At 46.5% G+C, this 22,996-nt stretch overlaps 1 protein-coding gene and 1 pseudogene across 1 annotated transcript; both read right to left on the minus strand.

The window, feature by feature from the left end:
- Nucleotides 3,261-8,354, minus strand: LOC8061481 (annotated as a pseudogene).
- Nucleotides 16,401-21,005, minus strand: LOC110431078. Its single transcript, XM_021449772.1, has one exon. It carries the CDS (start codon nucleotides 21,003-21,005, stop codon nucleotides 16,401-16,403), a length of 4,605 nt encoding a protein of 1,534 aa, XP_021305447.1.

A 22,996-nucleotide genomic window follows, 5' to 3' on the forward strand; every position in this document is an offset into this window, starting at 1 on the left:
TGATCCTCAACAAGAGGGGGGTTATCGGGATTGGGGGTATTGGGCTTGTCGCGATCCGCAAGACCCAACTTCTTCACTACTTGACCTACTTTCTATAACTCCCAGACTCTGCTTATTATGCCTGAAGGAGCGTATTTAGACTGAATAAGTAAATAAGGCGCGGAGCGATAGAACATCTCTCAGTTCACTAAGGATGAAATACTCTTGCTAGCTTTCTATGAACCACACTTCAATCTAATCTTTGTCTCCACCCTTCCGGTTCGGTAGCTAACGAAAGGAGTTCTTTCGCCGAGAACAAGCAACGGCGAGCTACCGCGAAAGATGTTGTGTGTTAGTCATGCGCATACGTTTTCTTGGTTGAGTGAACATCGGAATTCCACGGGGGAGAATTGGAATAGGAATAGGTCAAAGTGCCCATGTTACAGAGAACGTCGTGCCTATTCTTTTCTCGTTGAGTTCTAGAGGAATGCAATAATAAAGAAAGATCTTGATTTTATCTTTCCTTCCTACTTAGGAAAGTTCGAGTTGCCAGGCCTTAGAGCCAATTCCTTAAGGAAAATCTGGTTTCTTACTTTATTTGTGTGGGGACCCATATTGAAATATGTTCAATTAACCTCACACCGGACTTTGTCACTTTGAAGCTATAAGGTATCTCATACAAATACGCAGGAGTCAGGACTCATCTAACTACTCTTTCAACTATCCCTACTCTTACTTAAATTGGTAACACGATGTCGGGTGTGGCAGGGATAAAAAAAGCATTAGCTCATTCGCAGAGAGAGAATGAGAGAAGGTGGATAATGGTTAGGGATGTACAATAAGTACTATAGTTTGGTAGGTTTGAATTGTGTGGCCAGGGGTATTGGTTATGATTCCAGTGGTCTTCAGGCGAGTTGACAAAACTACCCCTATGCGAAAAGAATGAAGCTGATGTGGTTGTTCCAATTTATGAAATTGACTTGCTCTTCTCTCGATTGAACCATTGCAACCAAGGATTGAAAAAAACTTCCATTTTTAGCACCATTTGCAATGAATAAAATGTTTTGAGTGAAACGGCTATGGGTCATACAGCATGCACATGCATAACATCATGCATCATGCAAGGTTATGCATACATAGTAACACAGGTCATTCAAAGGAGGCATTATGTTTGTTCCACCCATTAAAGTTTTTTCACCTATCATATCAAATCTTAGGGCAAATGCATGAAGTATTAAATATATACAAAATAAAAACTAATAACATAGTTTGCCTGTAAATTGCGAGCGGAACGTTTGAGGATCATTAGTTTGTGTACAATTTTTGTGTTGATGATGGATAATCAGTCTTAAAAAATCTGTCTCGCTACTCACAGGTGAGTCGTGCAATTTATAAGAACTGGGTCATATTTTTAAACAATTCATAAGAACCAATTAATATTTTTATAAAGGCACACAAATTGTGGGATAAATTGTGAGGAGCGTGCGAATAACGGCTAAATATCTAAATTTTTCCTCATCGGCGGCGCGGTTTGCCGCTGGGGTGTGGCGGCCCGTCGATTCATCTATCCCCCTGGGCCCTGGCCAGCCCGTCTATTCACCGGTCCCTATTCACCTAGCCTCTAATTAAGGCTCTAATCAAATCGTCTCCGCCAACTCAGAGCCTGTTTGGATCCCACCTCCTAAAAAATTTAGTGACTAAAGTTTCGTCACAGTAGAAACTACAGTTCCAAACAAATTGACTAATGCCTTGTTTAGTTTCAAAAAAATTACAAAATCGACACTGTAGCACTTTCGTTTGTATTTGACAAATATTGTCCAATCATCAAATAACTAGGCTCAAAAGATTCGTCTCGTCAATTCCAACCAAACTGTGCAATTAGTTTTTATTTTTGTCTATATTTAATACTCCATGCCTACGTCTAAAGATTCGATGTGATGGAAAATCTGAAAAATTTTGCAAAATTTTTTGGAAACTAAGGCCTTGTTTAGATGCGAAAAGATTTTGGATTTCGCTACTGTAGCACTTTCGTTTGTTTGTGGCAAATATTGTCCAATCATGTACTAACTAGGATCAAAAGATTCATCTCGTGATTTACAGTTAAACTTGCAATTAATTTTTATTTTCGTTTATATTTAATGCTTCATGCATGTGTCAAAAGATTCGATGTGACAGGGAATCTTTAAAACTTTTTGGTTTTTGGGGGTGAACTAAACAAGGCCTAAAACACTTTAGTCCTATTAGTCACCCAAAAGGTGCTAAAAGTGAGTAAAAGACACTACTCCACCTCACACTTTAGTTGAGTCAAAACATCCTAACTAAAAGGGACTAAGGGCCTGTTTGGTTGCTAGCCACAATTTGCCACACTTTACCTTAGGCAAGTTTGACCAAGTTGGCAAGTGTTTGGTTCACAACTAAGCTTAGGCATGATTCTTTTGGGCTCCACATGTCATAGAGTTAAAAAGTGTGGCAAGATTCCTTTAGGCATGGCAAAGTGTGGCAACCAATTTGTTAACCACACTTTTTGTGGCTTGCCACACTTGCCTAAAGTTAGTTGTGGTAGATTGTAGTTAGCAACCAAACATCTCCTAAAAGGTCGCTTTTAGTCACTCCAACCAAACACCAAATAACTAAAATTTAATTTATAATTTAGTCAAAGTTTAGAAGGTGGAACCAAAAAAGGTCTCGATCTGGACGCAGTGGAACGCCGCCCACATACAGGACACAACCGTGCGTGGCGCCCACATACAGGACCAAAAAGGGTCTCAGTCTGATATCGCAAGGTCATTATTTTCTCCGAATCCGCCATAACTGGAACTGCTTGCGGCACGCAGACAGATCTCAAATCGTATGTTTTTACATGACATGGAGGGATTCGGAGGGGCAACCGTCGCGGTGGCAGCGCACCCGGAGACGGCGAGCCGCCGGCGCCGGCAGGGATGCACAGAGCGAAGGCAGCCAGGCCCGGAGGTATCCGTCAAGGTGGCAGTACACACATGGGGAGCGAGACGCCGGCAGGGATGAGCTCTCACAAGGTGACAGTAGACAATAATTTTTTTCTTGTTAAAAAAACCTTTTTTTTTAACAAGCCAAGAAGCGATCAGCTGTTCACAACAGGCGGCATGGAATGTAAAGTTCAGGAATTGCAAGAACCTTATGTTATCTGAACCATACAATAATATATGATACAACATGCCAACTTCCTGGGACCTGATCAATGGTGTCTCATTCATCATAAAGGTCTACTTTACCTATGATCTCCTCATGGACACAGGCTAACTTCAAATTAATGGTGATGACACACACTTCAATGGGTTCAGTTCGCTGAAAATTAATGCTGCTCAGCACGAGCAACAACTTTTTCATGCATCGATCTTCTGATCTCATATAGTAGTATTCTTCGTAGTTGAAAGCGCTTCTCGTGCCTCCTCTTGCCTACCCTCTGATTAATCAGGCACAGCCCAAGGTTGCACGCCCTGTTGGCATCAGACTCAATTGTTTGTGCATTGCGGTACACCATTTCAGTGCAGCTTGGAAGTTGTTGCACTGCATGTTCGCCCTGCCTAGACTGCCCTGTGACATGATATACAGGAAGAATTTTCAGTGAACTGACTAGCTGTGTGCAACTGAAAACTTGATCAATAGGCAAATAAGTTATCAGCATGAGTAAAAACCAGGAAGCACAAATGGTACCAGAATGCGAGACGTCTCCTGTTGGTTTGAGACCTGAAACTTCTTGCCATGGGTCCGTGCTTTCTTCGTCGCCTTCCCATTGAATCTCCAGATTCTTTTTCAGAAGCTCAATTTGTACCCTCAACTTCGGTGGTCAATCATATTAGAATTTAGGAACTCTCGAGCATTTGTGCAAAGATCTGCAGCCGCACAATGCGTACCTTGTGTAGATCAATGAGGAGGTTGCCGAGGGATTCCTGAGACTGCTTGGAGCAAAGGTACCTGAAGGATCTGATGGCCTCAATTGCTTCCTCTAAAGGATCCTGCTGCTTCATCACCACGGCCATGTCCTTCAGGGCACTGTCCAACGAGTCCCCTGAGTTTTTCGCCTTCAACCACACAGTTGCCAGATCTGGTTGCTTTTACAATGGCTGAACCATTCAGTGAGAATAATATCGTTCAAATTAGCAATCGAGACTTTTTAAGATGGAGTTGAGGACAACAAGACTATTTTAGATGGAATTGAGGACAATCTTATATAGTAGGCATAAATTAAGCTTTCTCAATTGAGTGTCTAAGTACCTAATTTCAATAATCAGCCATGTATCACTGCATTTGCTGGACCAGTTCCCCAATCATGTACAATAGTGGATGCCCAATATTGTATACAACAGTGGGGTATTGAAACAGTGAATCTAAATTGGATGGGAGCAGAGGTATAACTTAAGAGTTGCAATTGCAAAACTTATTGAGGGATGAGGAATTGCAATGGCAAACGAGAGGCGGTGAGAAATTGATGTTGGAAAGGGACTCCAATACTGGATACTTTCATAGGTGTGCTAATGGCAGCAAAAGTAAAATGAAGATCACTATGTTACAAGGAGATGATGTCATCACCGATAGTCAAAAACATATAGAACATGTGACTGAATATTATAAAGACCTCTTTGGGAAAGCTGACACAGTTGATATTCATTTGGAACACAACATGTGGCCTGTAGACCAACAAGTACAGCAAGAAGACAATGAATGGCTTACAAGACCCTTCTCTATGGAAGTTATATTAGATGTAGCTCTGAAAGAAATTAGAGGTAACACTGCACCAGGTCTTGGCGGTTTCTCTATAGAGTTCTTTAAGACCCAAGCATAAGATTAGGAGCACTATTTTTGAGATGTTAGAGCCCCTGTATTTTTGCATGCTAGACTTATGGAGATTGAATTATGTAGTTATTATTCTTCTGCCCAAGGTAAAACCTGCAACACATATCAAACAATTCAGGCCGATGGTGGCGGATACTTTTAACTGCAAATTAGGCACTTTCCTGATGAAATATCTTAGCCTTCCTGCCAGTGATCAAGAAATATAGAAAGTTCGATTGAAATATGTCAGTGATAAGATAGATAAGAGATTAGGCTCATGGCAATGTGAATTTTCAAGCTCACGGGGTAAACCAATCTTGCTTGAATCATGTCTATCTAGTATCCCTATGTACACAACGGGAGTTTATTACTTGTATGAGGGTAATTTTCAATTGATTGATTCTATCACATCAAGATTTTACTGGCAAGGTACTAGCAAGAAAAGGAAATGTCCTGTTGAAAACTTGAAAACGGATGACCTAGTGTGTGATGTGTGGAGAACTTGAAAAGCCTGACCAATATTCTGTTCAATGTCCTGTTGCAGTAGTTTTATGCTCCTTTATCACCAACTAGTTGTGCAGATTTCCTTCGGGAGATTGTTCATGATTGTAGACGTATGAACAAGAAAAAACCAACTTCTGTATCTGTGCAGGTGCTATTTGGACGATCTGGAAGACGAGGAACGATGTTGTCTTCAACAGCTAGATAGGTTCTGTCATCTATATCGGTGCTTATCTTCAAGTCGCCGACAATGATCAAGAGCTGGAAACCGTTATTCAAAGTTCAAACCCAAAATGAAGCCGAAGGCGGAGGAGGTTATTATCAACATGCTGCTGACGGCGCGCGCAGCCCATTTGGTTTTAGTTGAGGAACGAGTTGGCCAAGACTAACTAGTTTTTCTATTGTAGCTGTCAAAATGTAAACTTGTTGCAGAATTTTAGCCTGGTGGTCTGTCAAGTTTCGGTCAGTGTTGATCTCAAAGGCGGGAGGGCATTTAGAGGTTTCGCTTCAGAGTTTTTATTTTGCTTGTGCTACTATGTAAAACTGGGAACCCCAGTGCTATGATCTCGGCTTTCGATACGCTTTTTAATATTGCCGGGGGAATGCGTGTGATCTAAAAAAAGCATAGTACCGAATACTTAAAAAGAACATTGTATACAGTCAATATCCATATAAAGTAAATAATGGTAATCCAACCATGAAGTTCGAAATGCATGATATCAACAAGTCTGAACTGACGAACAAAACAAAGACGTCAAGATGTTGGAATATCATTTTTACGAGTAGTACGAGAACAGAGAGGAAGTAGAATGAACTCGGTGTTTCTTTATTCATTGATCATGGTATTTATACAAGTCGGAGGGGGAGAGGAAACTCTCCCCCCAAGTAAACTCGAGCCCACGATGAGTCGTGGGTGATATCACGGAGATGGAACCGGTACGTACGGAGTCGTGGGTGATATCCCGTAGGTGGTCGTGGGGGAAATCGCGGTTAGGTTAAATCTCCCGTAAGAGGATCCGAGGAGATGAGATCACCCTGGATAAAATATCCATAACACTCCTCTTTGATCGAATCGCTTGTTGAGATCAATGAATCGTATTGCTCCTCCAAAAATTCCTGTAGGATAAAAACGAGGAAAAATACATGTGTATATGTGCTATGGTAAAACTCCTTAAAACCACTTGGGAAAAGAAGGAGAAAGTTATAGCACTTAATGATTGTCTCATTGTAAACTAATATGAGAAAACCTTTACAGGAGAAAACTCATGTTGTAGTTTAGAGGACAATATATGTCTTTGATACTCCTTTAAAAACCCCTGTGGGGAAAACAAGGAATATGACACTCTTGTGTTAATATTATCTCATTAAAAACTCTTTATGAGAAACCTTGTGAGGAAAAACTCATAGAGAGAAAAGTGTATAATATGATGGTGTAGATAGGCCAATGTCTAGGAGATTTCTCCCCCTTAACTTTGTAAATCCCTAAGTCGTCGCATACCAATTCCTTTGACACATTTTTCAAATGAGGAAGTTGGTAGGGACTTAGTGAATAGATCAGCGAGATTGTCGCATGATTTGGTTTTCAAGATATCAATCTCTCCTTTTTGGTGGAATTCATGAGGATAGAACAACTTTGGAGAGATGTGTTTGTTGATATTGCTCTTGATATAGCCTGTCTCCATCTGTGTAGCACAAGCCGCATTATCTTCATAGATAATGGTTGGAGCTGTGATAGCTTTAAGACCACACGAGTGCTGTATGTGGTTGATCATTCTGCGAAGCCAAACGCATTCATGTGAGGCCTCATATAGTGCGACTATTTCAGAATGATTCGTGGACGTTGTTGCCAAGGTTTGCTTGGATGATGTCCATGATATGGCGGTTCCATTTTGTAAGAATACAAGACCGGTTTGAGATCTGCCATTATGGGAGTCTGATTGATATCCAGCATCGGTGTATCCTATCATCTCAGAATTTATTCCTCTTTGGAAGAATAATCCGAGATCCCTTGTGCCATTAACATATCTGAGGATCTGTTTTACTCTTGTCCAATGTCTCTTGGTAGGAGCGGCACTGTGCCCTGCTAGCAAATTCACTGCGAAAGCGATGTCAAGCCTGGTGCTATTGGCAAGGTACATCAGTGCTCCAATGGCACTAAGGTATGGGACATGAGGTCCTAGGATTTCCTCCCCCTCATCTTGTGGTCCGAATGGATCAATGTTTAGTCCTAAAGACCGAACGACCATTGGGGTTTTCGAAGGATATGCTTTGTCCATATTGAATCTCTCCAATACTTTGTGGACATATGCAGATTGATGTACAAAGATTCCAGTGGAAAGATGCTCAAGCTGTAGGCCTAAGCAGAATTTGGTTTTACCCAAATCCTTCAACTCAAACTCCGTCTTAAGATGTTTGCATGCCTCATCAATATCTTATTTGTGGCTGATGATATTTAAATCACCAACATACACCGATATGATGCAGAATCTCGTTTGGGATTTCTTGATGAAGACACATGGGCAATCATCACTGTTAGAGTAGCCCTTCTGCAGAAGGTACTCACTGAGTCGGTTATACCACATTCTTCCCGACTATTTTAAGCCATAGAGTGATTTTTGTAGCTTTACACAATACATGTTGCGATTTGCGTTTTGATTCGGTATTGGGATTCCGTCAGGAACCTTCATGTATATGTCCGAATCGAGTGACCCATAGAGATATGCAGTCACTACGTCCGTCAACTGTATAGATAGACGATTTTGTACAACCAGAGAGATTAAGTATCGGAATGTTATTCCACCCATGACTGGAGAGTATGTTTCATTGAAGTCAATGTCGGGTCTCTGCGTGAACCCTTGTGCTACAAGCCTCGCTTTGTATCTCACCACCTCATTGTTCTCGTTCTGCTTTCGGACGAAAACCCACTTGAATCCCACAGGGAATACTTGTGGAGGTGTAGGTATTACTTGTGAGAATACCTGTCTTTTTGTGAGCGAGGATATTTCTGCTTGGATTGCATCCTTCCATTGGTTCCAGTCCGAGCGCATTTTGCACTCTGCCATGGTCTTAGGATCTAGATCATTTTCTAGGATTTCGGCAATAATTGAAGAGAAATATGAGTCGACAATTGTAGTCTTTCTATCAAATGACTCTCCAGTTTCTGCATAGTTGATGGAAATTTCATGGACCCTTTCCGATGCATCATCATTTTCCAAGATGGTCGCATCAGGGTATTCCGATGTCCCAGCATCAGTAATTGAGTGCACTGCTGATGTGGGATGTGAAGGTTGAACCTCCACTGGGTGTTTCTCAACATGAGGTTGAGCTGCATTTACCGGATCAGAAGATTTTGTCTTCTGTTTCCTTTGCTTGCTAGAAGCTGTATCCGTGGAAATAGTCGTACTTCTCCCCCTCTTACTAGGCAGTTGAGTAGTTTGTTTGGTACCTCTACTCTTTCCGGTACATTTCTTGCTAGATTATAGGATTTTGTAACACCCTTATAATCAATAAATGCGTCTAGCACGTTGTTTGCAATGTATTGCAAATTTATGATTTTCTGAACTTGGAGTTCATATTCTGAAGTACGTGGATCTGAGTTGGGTATGTCTAGGGCATCCTAATTGATTTCCTGACATTGTTTGTGATGTGGTAAGTCTCCCCCTAATGCCGGAAAATGATCTTCATTGAAGATACAATCAGCGTACCGGGCCATAAAGAGGTCCCCTGTGGTGGGCTCCAGATACTTTATGATCGACGAAGATTTATATCCCACATAGATCTCCAGATACATTGTTGTACGCTTCGGTGGTGAGATCGGTACGTATGTAGCGCAACCGAACTTTCTCAGATGGGAAATGCTTGGGGGATTTCCATGTACTAGTTGCAACGTGGATGTTGCATGGTATGCAGTTGGTCGCAATTGAATCAGTTTAGCAGCGTGTAAGACGATATGACCCCAACATGAGGTTGGTAGGTTGCAATTCTGCAATAGCTGTCTAGCGATGAGCTTGATTCTCTTGATGAGAGACTCGGCTAACCCATTTTGTGTGTGGACATATGAGACAGAATGCTGTACTTGTATTCCTAAGGCCATACAATAGTCATTGAAGGCACGAGAGAAAAATTCAGCAGCGTTATCCATCCTAATGGATTTTATTTGATGTTTAGGATGTTGCGCTTTGAGTTTGATAACTTGTGTAATTATTTTGGCAAAAGCATGGTTTCGTGTCAATAGCACAGACACATGAGACCATCGTGTGGATGCGTCTATTAGAACCATGAAGTACCTGAATGGTCTCGATAAAGGATTTATCGGACCACATATGTCCCCTTAAATGCGTTCAAGGAAGTTGAGTGATTCAACTTTTATTTTGAGGGAAGAGGGCCTCAAAATTAATATCCCTGTTGCACATGCGGTGCAAGTATAATCTGAGGATTGGGGAAATTTTGCATTGGTTAGCAAGTGACCAACAGAATTGCTAGTAATTTTTCTCGTCATCCCTATGCCAGGGTGACCAAGGCGATCATGCCAAGTTTGGAATGCATTGACATTCTGAAAAATTACTTTGTACGCAACATGTTGTACGGGTTTTATGTATGAATAGTACAATCCAGACGAAGTTGAGGGAATTCTTTGGAGAGTATCTCTGTCATATCCGTTATCCTTTGTAATGAGGAGGAACTCCTCAATATTTTGGTGATGGGTTTCGATATGATACCCATTGTTTGGACACCAGAAAATCCGCCTGAAGCGGCTTCTCGTGTGGGAAGAGTGCGGGCGTGCCAGTGTACTAAAGTACACAAAATAAAATAACAAGAATAAATATAAGACAGGGAACATGCACTTTTATTAACCATCAGGTTTAATAAATACAAATTCCTAATGCGCGCTACACAACTTGCTAGCAGCAATCTGACAAAGGCGATGTGGTCTTCATGGTTCCTGAGGCCTCGGAAGGCTCCCAGTTAATTACCCCCGCGAGCTGACTCGCAGAGTACCTCCGATTAAGCTGCTGTGGTCGTCGTCGTCGATCTTCGCTTCACTTCTCCATGCGTGGTGTTGGTGTAGATGTAGGTGGCGTTGGCGTGAGGGCCTCGTCGGTCCATGAGCCGGTACAACATGACTGGAATATCAGCCATGCCCGCCTGCGTCGTTCGCCTTGTCGGTGTCGAACTCTGCGTGGTGTCATCATAATCGCACTTGCATGGTTGGTGTCGCTTGAATCGCCTCGGACTTCCTCGGCAGCGTCGTCGTGGTACGCCATGAGCTTGATCGCGTGGAGTTGTTGAAGTAGTGGATGAAGACTTGTACGTCGCCTTGCTTGAATCTTCATCGTACGTGGATGCATAGCTTGTATATGTTCGCATGTACATGTACACAACCACATCACGGCGCCGAGGTCCTAGCGGCCTGTACCTGTTCTTTGCTTGCACGTACATGTGTAGATGCATGCATGGCCAGAACATATATATCCACACATACACGCGCTCGAGCGTGTTTGCTTCTTGCACTTGCATATCTTCTGAGTCGTTGCACATATACATATGCTAACGGTGCACGTATGGCATGTGCCTCGCCGCTGCCGTCGTGACTTGGCCGACAGCTATACGCACGCACAGAGGGTGGTCGTATCGAGCTCATCTTCCAGGCTTTAACGTCCGCCAGTGTACACTCGGCAGCCGCGTCATCCAGTCGTCAGCCAGCCTTGACGCCGGCCGATGTAGATACTGATATGCAAAAATTGAAAGAAACAATACTAGATTGACTAGATTAATTTCTTACCCATGGATGTCGTGGACGATGACATCTCCTGTTGTTTGCTAGTCCTCTCAGATGGAGATGAAGACGTATGTATACCCTCCTTGCCGACGGCTGAGCGCACAAGAAGTCTGGCAGCACTTCGTGAACTATGGATGGGTGATTGTAATTAGCCTTCACGTGAGACCTCGAGACTCTTTATATAGGCAAGCAATTAGGGTAGCAGCTAGCCTTCTCGGCCGTACGCGCGCCGCCGGAGTTGGTTAGCATGCACGAGATATCCGGAACTGCCAGCTTCTTCCTTCGTATGCAAGATAAAGCCCGCGATGCTTATCGGCACGTTGCTAACAAACTAGCCAAAAATCTCTCTGGCCGCACGTACCGAGCATGGCTCGTCCAGAACTCAACCTGATTAAACCTGGTTAACTTCTTTTCGTAGAGTCCATGACGTGTGGGGTTCTGGCAAGATGTAGTTAGCCTACGTACGTATACTTAGCCAACTCAAAGTCCCGCGGCTGGTAGACATGCATGTACGTTAGCTGGCGATAAACACACATATCAACCGATCGTACATACCGAGTGTCCCCGGAATACCCCATACTATATGCCGAACCGAACCATACGGTGTCGACTTGCGCGCAGCCGGTTGGTATACAACTATACGTGGTATACATGTCTAGATCGACCGGCGTACACACACGTGATGAACTCTACAACCAATTCTGGACATATACAGGCGCACGTACACAACTGCGCCTGTTAGTTTTTTTACTCGTACACGTTAACTTCTTTTCACCGGCTTGCACGAAGAAATATGCTAGCTTCTTTGGTTGCACGTCGAGGTGCATACATGCATGCATGGCACTGTAGCGTATTAGCTTCTCTCCTTCTCATAACGTGAAGAAGTCTGCTTGCCACTTTGCCTGTGTATACATAACAAAAGCATATGTATGTCCGTATATATGTTTTATTTTCTTCAGGCACAAAACCATTCTTGACAACACATAAATTTTCACGTATGTGAGAAAGAACAGTTTTGTACAAAATCTTGTCAAACAAATGCCCCCCACCAAGATGAGTTTGGACGGCGCATAGCAAGTACGGACTCGTCTTGGTGAAGAAGCCGATCAAGATATCCGGGCGCAACACGGTTTGCTGCCGTATCCATCATGAACTCCGGTATTCCAGAGTCCGGATTACAACAAAATAGCCCAAGGGTAGTATATATATCTACGGGACGCCTCAGCTTCCATGACTTGCAATTTTGCTACACGTCGTTCTCCGTCCAAGTCGCGCCCAAGTCAGGTCATCGTTCACGCAACCTTTGGAGCTCAGCCATCGCAACACAGCAAGTATAAACTAGTTGCGTCAATTCGTTTCCTCCTTGCTTTTTCAATTAGCTTCTTTCGTATTTGCACGTCGACACACATATACACGTGCATGCATGGAACTATTTAACTTCTTCTTTCTTATCTTCAATTGACTGCTTGTTCTTGATGCAGTGGCTCGTGATGGTGATGCACGTGTTGGAGATTGGTCCGGTCGGCAGCGCCGTTCTCAGCGGGCTCGTGGCGAGCGCGATGGAGATTCACCCCGTAAAGATGAACCCAAGGCTCGTGAAGAACGCCCGAATCGGAACGCGTCGCAATCTCGCAACGGCCAGCATGCTCCACAACAGGATAGCACGAAGACCCGCGGCAACCGGGAAGGCCGAGATCTTCAACGCAGGGAGCATCACAATATAGAAGCTCCACGCCAGAACGACTCTAGGAGCCGAGTCAATCGTAACGGTCGGAACATCTCGCGGAAGAGTGAGCCTAAACCTCACGATACTACAGATCAATACAAGATCGAGCCCCGCGTACCTCGTCGTCGGGTGTTTATGGACGATAGTGACTCCGACTCAGAGCCTCATCCGAAGAGGAAGTTACGCCCAAGTGGGAGTGACTATACGGAGGTAAAAGCAAGTACACCATCGGATCAGTCTCCTCCCAAGGTAACTCAAGACAAGAGATTGTACTCGGCGGCGGACAGTGGCGGCGCACGTGAGGACATGTCATCCAAGCAATTGCAAAGGAGTCCAAAGAAGATGCGCCAAGACGACAAGCTCGTGGAGAGCAAGACGTCATCTGACCCATCAAGCCATACTCCAGCAGCAGCCAGGCAAACTCTCCTTGAAGGCACTGAACCCACGCAGCAATACAAGACTACACAGGTGTGCCTATTCTCTGAGCTTATATATACGTATACTTCTTGTGCATGCGAACATACTGAATTTATTTAATATTTGTAGGGCAAAGCTAAATTGCACCCATTGATCAACTTGGACGAGCAAGAAGGCTTTGATGAAAACATCTCTCTTGCCGACTACGGCAAAGACAACGTAAGCATGCTCAGTAACCTTCTCTTTTTACTTCCTTTGACACTGTGGTAATTTTCTTCAAATAATTTTGTCAAGTCATTCATGAACGAGGATCTAAATCTCCTTCCATGGGAGGGAGTCTCATTAGAAGAAGTACTTAGCCTTTTCACGGACTGCGTACAGGACTTCCCTCCTGCTGAAATTGCGGATGGCGCGCCCACAGCTACCGAACAGCTTCCTCATGCACCAGTTCTTGTGTCGGCGCCAGCTTCAACACTACCTTCAGCTGATCCTAACTCGGAGCCGCCAGTCAGTGGTAAAGTGTACGTCATGCCGGATGATGGAAATCAAGCATCGCTCCAGGACGTTATCATGGCCCAGCAAACAAACAAACCTGCACATCTAGATGACCACGAAGCCCCGGAAGGTAACCTAGCATTTTTTTACACATGCATGCTACAATACATATAAGTGGCGTAGGCTTTGATCTCATTATCACCTCCTTTGGCAGCCAATGATGACACTAAGGACAACACACCCCTCTCTAAGCTGGGCGCCTTAAAGAAGGAAGACAATGCACATCTCCAACTGATGAACCAAGCCAAAGGGTTTGCTGCAAAGCTGGACTCGCTTCGCCTTCCTGACTTTCTGGATGATGACGCCTCCTTCATCCTTGAGCTCCCTGATGATAGACATGGTATACGCGAGGAGTTGGGGGACCTCCGAACCCTGCTAGAGCTCAACCCTTTCGACGAGAGCAAGGCCCTTCGCCGTATTAAATTACTTTTTAAATTACTGGGCGGTGATGTACGAAGAGCCACGACCCGCGGCCTTGGCGCAGCTCATGGACCACCTAAAAAGCCTGGAGGAGCATTTGAAGAAGCGTTTGGATGGCGAAACTCCTTCCCCTATCGCGGTTGATTCTGTCATGGGAGAAGGGCATCAACGCCTTCATGAGCTGGATGCTGCCCACTCCAAGACCATGGTCGATCTGAAGCATCACATCGAAGAGGGTGACGGGGCGCAGGCAGACCACTCATCTCTTAGGATGGAGCAGCAGGGTGCTACCGAAAAGGCTCGCGCTTTGGATGAGAAGGTCCGTGCTCTTAAGGAGAAGACTCGTGCTTTTGAGGAGGAGGCCCGTGCTGCCTTGGGGACGTTGCGCCGACTCCAAGAGATGGCATGGAGACTTCCGTTGGAGCTGTGTTGCAGCGTTGGCCACAACGGAAGAAGTGGAGCTCTGCCGGGGCCGTGTTGTAGCATTGGCCAGCAAGAAGGATTCTGTCGGGGCTGTGTCATGGTGTTGACCGACAGAAGAAATGAAGCTCCGCCGGGGCGGTGTTACAACATTGGCCAGCGGGAAGGATGGTCTATGTCGGGGCCGTGTTACGGCATTGGCCAACGAGTAGACGTTGAACTTCATTGGGGCCGTGTTGCGGCATTGGCCAACAAGTAGACTGGGGCTTCATTGGGGCCGTATTGCGGCATCGGCCAATGATGTGTCCATCAGGTCCATATGGCAGTACTAGCCAATCGGACGCCCTCACGTCATCTTCGTCTTGCGGTGTAAAGTCCGTGTAACTTGACGAAGAAGTTTTATCAATTCCGGCGACCACTGTGTCGTAGTGTGTCGTGGTGCAAGCCAGCCGGATTGAAGGGTTTCACAACATTGGCGCTGTCCGCACTGGCGCACCAACACTGCTCCCGAAGGTGTGGTTTATCAACCTAACGACCACTGTATTGTATGTATCGTGGTGCGAGCCAGTCAGGCTGAAGGGTTTCACAACATTGGCACTATCCGCACTGGCGCACCAACACTGCTCCCGAAGTAGTGAAGCGATGGACCTGCAACACTACTTAAAAAAAGGGGCTAGCTTGTCTGTAGATGATCCTCATAGCTAGGGTAATGTGATGATAAAGTAAAATCGTTGAAATAAGGGAATGGTGTTTTTTTTATTTTTATTTTTTTTTAAAAAAAATGTTGGCTCTCCCTTTAGCATTAGCTATATAAGCAGCTCGAAATAGGACAGCCAGGGGACATTACCATTAGGCGCCGTTGCGTGACCATGGCAACATGGCTCCCATGATTTCGCCCCATTGTGTGCTTGAATGTGTGGACTTCTGCTTTGATGTTTCCACTGAGGTGAAGGGAATTCTTGCTCGAGACTCCCTTGCGTTGAGTTGTACCACGGTCCACTCGCGCTCTCTAACATTGAGCGTCGGGATGGCTGAATTGGTGTTGTGTTGTGGGTAATGGCTAATGAGCTCGCCATTGCTTTTGCCGAGGATGGTGAACGACTACCTCCGCCTCCCACTGGATGTTGAGCTTGGTGTGAGATTGATTGGGCTCATTTGGCAGGTACTCGGTCACTTCTTTGGAGACCCTTTTTCTTTCCTGCCTTTTTTTGTTTTTTTTGTTTTTTTCTTTTTTTTTTTGCTTGGAGCTTGCTTCAGCATCCGAGGAACCTGGAGGGTAGCCATTCACCTTTGTGTCGCTAGATGAATCCTCGCTGGCGTTGTGTTTTTTTTTATGTCCCTTGTTATCACCTTCCAGGGTGGCAAGTGGCTGCACACTTAATGCAACTTGTGTTGCACCAGGTAGCCCTTTTCTTGCTCTTCTCCTATAGTCTTCCCCGGAGTGTGTGTCACCTCATGTTGGGACGCGCAAGCAGCATGGTCGCCTCGCTGCTTAGGAGTGACCCAAGTCATCTTCCCACTGCCCCCAGTGGAAACACGTTCGGCGTCTGTCGTGCGTCCCGTGAAATGGTGGCTTGTCACGGGGTCCATGCACTAGGCTGTTGCCCCCAGGCCTTTTGGAAAAGCCTCAAAGCTGTCGAATCCTCCACTGCAGCTGCAGCTTGATAGGGAGAGCCTTTGTGTTTTTTTGTTTCTTCTCCATAGGGAGACAACCAAGTAGTGCAATGGAATATGCATACTGATCATCTCACAGAGAGGTAGAAAGAAAGAAAGAGAAAAAAATATATTTTTTTATGCAAAATATTTTTTTAAGAACCTTCCATTGATGGGCGGCATTGGTCGGACTCCTTGTTGATCGACCAGTTGGTAGGCGCCTCCGTTGTAGACTTGTTCGATGGCGTATGGTCCTTCCCACTTGGGCTCGAATTTTCCTTTCGTCTTGTGTGTGACAACGATAGGACGCCGAAGCGCGAGCACCAGTTCACCTTTCCTGAAGGCGCGCCGCTTGACGAGCTTGTTGTAGGCCCTCGCCATGTTGTGGCGATATAGCTCCAGTTCTTGTACAGCCTTGAGGCGACCCTCCTCTAGGGCATCGAGTTCCTGGAACCGGAGTCGGACCTGTTCATCCTGAGTTAGCCCATCATGAATAGCCACCCGTAATGATGGTAGCTGAATCTCTAGAGGCAAAACTGCCTCACACCCATACACAAGAGAATATGGGGTGGCTTGAGTTGGGGTACGGACCGTGACGCGGTACGCCCATAGTGCTTCGAAGAGACGATCATGCCAGTCTCTCCTATGCTTGTGCACTGTTTTCTTAAGTATCTTGCCGAGGGTCTTGTTGAACGCTTCTATCATCCCGTTTGCCTGGGGATAATAGCCAGTGGAGTAGTTCCACTTGATTTTATACTTCTCCATAAACCTATGCATCTTGTCTGATCTGAAAGCTTTAGCATTGTCAGATGTGATGCGACGTGGAATTCCGAAGCGGTATATGATGTGTCGCTCCAGAAAATTGATGGCGTTAGCGCTCTTCACCTTGCGCAATGGTACTGCCTCCGCCCATTTGGAGAAGTAGTCCGTTGCAGCAAGGATAAAGCGATGACCTCCAGAAGAAGGAGGGTCAATGGGGCCGATGACGTCCATGCCCCAAGCGTCGAACGGCAATGAAGGGACCGTCGGGTGAAGTGGTACTGGCGGTAGATGCTTGAAATTGCCATGGATTTGGCAACCATGGCACGTCTTCGCCACTTCTAGGCAATCTGCCATGATGCCCGGCCAATAGTACCCAGCCAAGCGAACACTATGATACATTTTTGGGCCACTCTGGTGCCCACCGCAAACTCCATGATGAACCTCCTTCAACACTTCATCGGCCTCATGACGGTTCACACATCGTAGGAGCATCTCTTGTCCGTAGGCGCGCTTGTAGAGCACACCTCCTTTGTAGACATAGGATGGAAGTCGTCGTTGTAGCTGACGTCTCTTCACTATATCATCTGGGAGACTGCCATGCTTGAAGTAGTCGAGGAAGGGTTTGCGCCAATCGTCCTCTTTGATGGCCCCCATGGTGACAGTGTCGACTTCCTGTTCCGCCGAGATGAGCACTAATACAGCAGGAAGTAGCCACCTCTCCTCGATAGTGACTTGTGCGGGTTTACCTTCGGGAAGGGCAAGCGCCGCTGCGAGCTTTGCCAAAGCATCAGCTGGAGCATTCCTGCTTCGTGGGACATGAAGAATTTCAATATTTTTGAATTTATTCATGAGTTTTTGAGCTGCCTCACAATATGGCATGAGTTCCGATTTACGGACTTCATAGACCCCATTGATCTGTCGAACAATGAGCTGAGAGTCCCCATGAACTCGCAGGGAACATACCTCCATGGAAAGTGCTAGGAGGAGGCCGAAGATGAGTGCCTCATACTCCGCTTCGTTATTGGAACACTCCTCCTTGAGAAGGGAGTATGAGTGGTACATCACTCCTCCCTGTGGGGTCTTGAACACCAGCCCAGCTCCAGCTCTTCGTCTTGAGGTACCATCGAGGGCGACTTCCGCTCGTGAGGCACCGTCAAAGTAGAGCTCCCATGGAGCCTCGATGTCAGTGGTGAAGACGTCCTCATCAGGTAACTCGGTGATGAGTGGGGAGTCGTCACGTACAGGATGTGCCGCCAGGAACTCCGCCAGAGCTTGTCCTTTAATAGCTTTTTGCGGCACAAATGTGAGATCAAACTCTGTCATGAGAAGAACCCACTTTGCTAGCCGTCCAGTGAGTGCGGGTTGACTGAGCAGATACTTTATTGGATCTGCCCTTGCCACTAGCTGGATTTCATGTGCCAACATGTAATGCCTTAACTTCTTCAAAGCAAAGATCAGTGCCAAGCACAACTTCTCGATGGAGGAATAGTTGCGTTCAGCACCCACCATGGTGCGGCTCAAGTAGTAGCACGCCACCTCCTTGCCTTCATCATTATGTTGAGCGAGTAGGGCGCCTAGTGAGGAAGGCTGCGCAGCAATGTAAAGAATGAGAGGGCGTCCTTTTATAGGAGCAGCCAACACTGGAGGATTAAGAAGGTACCTTTTGATGCTATCAAAGCAGTTTTGGCACTCCTCATCCCATACAAATGGTGCTCCCTTCTTCATTAGCTTAGAGAAGGGTTGTATGCGTCCAGAGAGATTTGAGATGAAGCGCCTAATGTAGGCCAAGTGTCCTTGGAGTGTCCTCAGCTCACTTAGCTTTTGGGGCGATGGCATCTCAAGGATGGCCGTGATCTTCTTTGGCTCAATCTCGATGCCGCGATGTCGAACAACAAAGCCGAGGAAGACACCTGACCGGACAGCAAATGCGCACTTGAGGGGGTTCATCTTGAGCTGGTGTCGACGCAACCGCTCAAACACCACCCTAAGGTCATCTTGATGGTTCCTGCGGTCCTTTGTCTTTACCACCATGTCGTCGACGTAACACTCGACAGAGTGGTGGATTAGGTCACCGAGGATGTATGTCATGGCCCGTTGGTAGGTTGCACCAGCGTTCTTCAACCCAAAAGGCATCACTGTATAATGGAAGTTGCCTCTAGGTGTCCTGAAGGTGGTGTCGAGTGCATCCACAGGGTCCATCTTGATTTGGTTGTAACCGGAGGACCAGTCCATAAAGGACAAGGCATCAAACCCAGTGGTGGCATCGACTACCAACTCTGTGACTGGTAGGGGGAAGTCATCCTTAGGACAAGCTCGGTTCAAGTCGCGAAAGTCAACGCAGACTCGAACTTGTCCATTCTTCTTCTCCACGGGGACAATAGACGAGAGCCAGCGAGGGTATTGTATCTCTTTGATGAACCCGGCTGTGATCAACTTGTCAACCTCAGCTATGACTTGGTCTGGAAACTCAGGTCGGACACGTCGAGGTGCTTGCTTCACAGGACGACATTGTGGGTCAATCGCCAATTTATGAGTGGCGACACTAGGGTCCAACCCAGGCATCTCTTTGTAGCTCCATGCGAAGCAATCTATATACTCCATTAGGAAGCTTCGATAATCTTCTCGCTCCTCCTCCGTGAGCGTGGCGCTTACAAAGGTAGGTCGCGGGTCCTCTTCAGTTCCTAGGTTGATTTGCACAAGCTCATCAACGGTAGGTTGCCCACCATCTTCAAGTTGTTGAGGTGCAGGTGTAGCGTCTAGCTCTCCACCTTCAACTGCCTGGTGTCGAGGATGGTATGAGTAGCTAGCTTCATCATTTGTGGTGGTTGATATGGTGAAGCAGTGGACAACATTGGCATTAACTGGATCTCTTCCTTCATCAGAGGTGTCGATGTGTCGGTAGCCAAGTCCAAACTTTGATTGGACTTTATGTTTCGCCTTGACCAGAGCTTCCGCTTGACTCCACCATTGCTCGCATATAGCTGGTGGTGGTGGCATTCTATTATTCGGGCCGAGAGTAATTCCAGCCTTCTCTAACAAGTGAGCCATCCCAGGCTCGGCCTTCATGGTTGTCAGTGCTTCGTCTACATCATGATCAGGGTTAGGGAATTCATGCACAAAGTCACAATGTTGTACTTGTGGCACCTTATAGAAGATAGTGCGCGGTGAAGAAGGGGAGTGACCTGGAATTGTCCATACTTCCAACTCAGAGGTTGTCGATATGTACAATGCTGGAGGCTGCATACACTCAGCGCTCGTTGCCACTCCTTCTATTTCAGCGACTCTCTTCTTGACAGCTCCTTCCGGCGCCATTATGGCTTGACTTGTAGACGCCTGAGTTGTAGTGATTGTTGGTGCATTTTTACTCATTACGAGCGGCTTGGCGCCCCCTTGCCCACTTGTGGAACTCCCAATGGTCAATGCACCAGACTTTGGATGCACCTCATCTCGTGGGATCTCCTTGGATGAAGAGGCAAATGTCAATAAAGGCCTTCGTGTGGACCTTAAGGTGACCGGCGTTGATGGAGAGACTCCCACATTTAATGATGAAGGAATGGTTATGGGTGTGGAGGAGATGCCTCCCGCCCCCTGCCTAGTCCTCCTAGATCTTGGGGAGATCCTTTGCTTGGAAGGAGAGCATGGCATGATGAGGGCTTTCACCTCGGGTGTTGTAGTGCCCAGCTTCAACACGATGTCTGCTGCAGGTGCAACACGACCAAGCTGGTGCTTGTACTCCTCGACTGGGAAGTAGTATTTGGCATCTGCATGGTACGCCTCCTGTATGGTATATGGTGACATGTTGCCGATGATACGCTGTTGTGTCTTGCTCCCATCGAGGAACTTCAAGTATTGATGCAGAGTAGACGGCACCACCCGATACTTGTGAATCCACGGCCTCCCTAGAAGCGCGGAGTATGACGTGTTGGCGTCGATGACGTAGAACCGTACCTTGAAGCTGAAGGTGGACATCTGGATCTTCATGGTTAGAGCTCCCAAAGTCGTCTTCCCAAAGTTGTCAAAGCCGCAAATGACAACATCTGTAGGCTCCAAGTCATCCACCGTGAAGCCAGCCCGCGTTAGACTCCGCAGGGGCAAAATGTTCACAGCAGACCTAGGGTCAATCAGGATTCAGCGAAGGTGCGCGACTCCTATGTTCCCCTCAACATAGAGTGGACAGTTGTGGTCACCAGCTTCTATCACCTCATCTTCCTCGTCAAAAGTGATCTCATTCACAAACAACGGGTTGTTGACGAGGCGGTGCTTGGCCATAACCACTTCATAGAGCTCGGGTTCGAGCAGCGCCTTCACGAGGGCTTCTCGAAGATCAGGCACTAGCATGAGAGCATCATAGACACTTAGCAGCGCCGGGATCCGCTTTAGGTGGGAAACGACATTGTAGTCGATATCCTCAATCCGGTTCTTCTTCTTCTTTGATGGTTCGAGCGCTCCTGATGGTGGGGCACCTTCATTTACAGCCTTGTTTGCCTTCGGTTGCTTGGCTTGGGGTAGTTCTTGTAGAGCTCTCCCACTTCGTAAGTTCATGTTGACTTCGGCTGGGGCATCTCTTTTCTCGTCACCATCATGGAGCATTTCTTGCTCCCTAGCCGTAAGCACTTCCTCGGAGCCTGAGTTCTCATCTTTGCTTCTAGTGGAAGTTGTATTACATGTTGCCATGTTCGAGGTCAAGTAAGAGCTCGACTCTACTTGTGCTTCCTTATTTGGGACTTGCCCCCGGCGCTTAGGCCAGAATTCCGCTAAGGTAGGTAGCACACGGCCTGCACGAGGGAAGGGTGCGTCTCCCTCCGTCTTGGGAACGAAACGGGGTTGTGGGTGCCGCCGGCTTGGGTCTAGCTGCCCTTGTGTATGTGGGGATACAATGGTGCGAGGATGTCGAGGGGGGCGACCATTTGATCGTCGTCGATGTTGTACCTCTATCCATGTCTCTTCCCGAGCGATCCTAGGTGTCTCTCCTGATGTGGTTCGGGGCTCTTCGATCATCATGTGGGCGAGTTGCTCCTCAGCGTGCATCACGGGCACCCATGATCCTCCATCTTCTCCTCCTCCTTGCCTTGGTGGAGAGTTTGTATCCAAAGTCACCACGTTAACAGTGTGGTAGTCGGGGTTGACAGCTTCAGGATCTAGGTTGATCCTCCTCTCGGTGATGGCTCTTTGTAGCCACTCCTTAAAGGCGATGCAGTCCTCAATCGAGTGACCGATGTACCTGTGGTATGGACAGTATAAAGCATTATTAGACATGTTTACCTGGTCTGGCCGGCGTGGCTCCGGAAGGTTGAGCGCTTTATGCTCCATTAGGTGCTCGAACATGTCCTTCACTAGCTCCCGTTTGAAGATGTATTGCTTCTTGAGAAGGTCTTGGAGACGCATCCTCCCTCCTCCTTGTTCATTCCTGGCACCTACGAAAGGCACTTGACCTTGAGGAGCGTTGGAGAAGGCCCTTGCAGTGTTTGCCTCCGCTTGAGCCTTCATTTTGCCCCTAGCGTTGTTGAACTTCGCTGTCGAGCTGAAGCGCTTGGCAGGTTCAAAGACGCTGGCATTCTTGTAGAGCTCCATGATTTGAGGTGATTTCTCAAATTCAATCTTGGTGGCAGCCACTGCAGAGCTCAGCTCACTGAACGTCCTAGGCTCTCGTCGTGAAACTTCTAGCGACCAATGTTGTAGCATTCCATGAATGCACATCCCGATCGCATCTTCAATGTGCATGTCTCTCGCTAGACGCACGAAGTTATCTCGAAATCGAATGAGGAAATCGTCGATAGGTTCATCACATCGTTGCTTGACTTGTGACAGCTCAACGACAGAGATGTCCCTCTTCATGGCGACGAAGTGCTTCTTGAAGGCCTTCTTCATGTCAGTCCAGTTGCTAATTTTTCCTATCGGCAGCCGGCTGTACCAATGGAACGCCGCGCCGGTCAGAGATCCTGAGAATTGGCGGAGTAGTAGCGACGAGTTGT

The sequence above is a fragment of the Sorghum bicolor genome, chromosome 10 (genome assembly GCF_000003195.3).
Source record: "Sorghum bicolor cultivar BTx623 chromosome 10, Sorghum_bicolor_NCBIv3, whole genome shotgun sequence".
Lineage (NCBI taxonomy): Eukaryota > Viridiplantae > Streptophyta > Magnoliopsida > Poales > Poaceae > Sorghum > Sorghum bicolor.

Coding starts and splice junctions, on each gene's coding strand:
- LOC110431078 (XM_021449772.1), bottom strand. CDS start 21,005: ATGAAGATCCAGATGTCCACCTTCAGCTTCAAGGTACGGTTCTACGTC.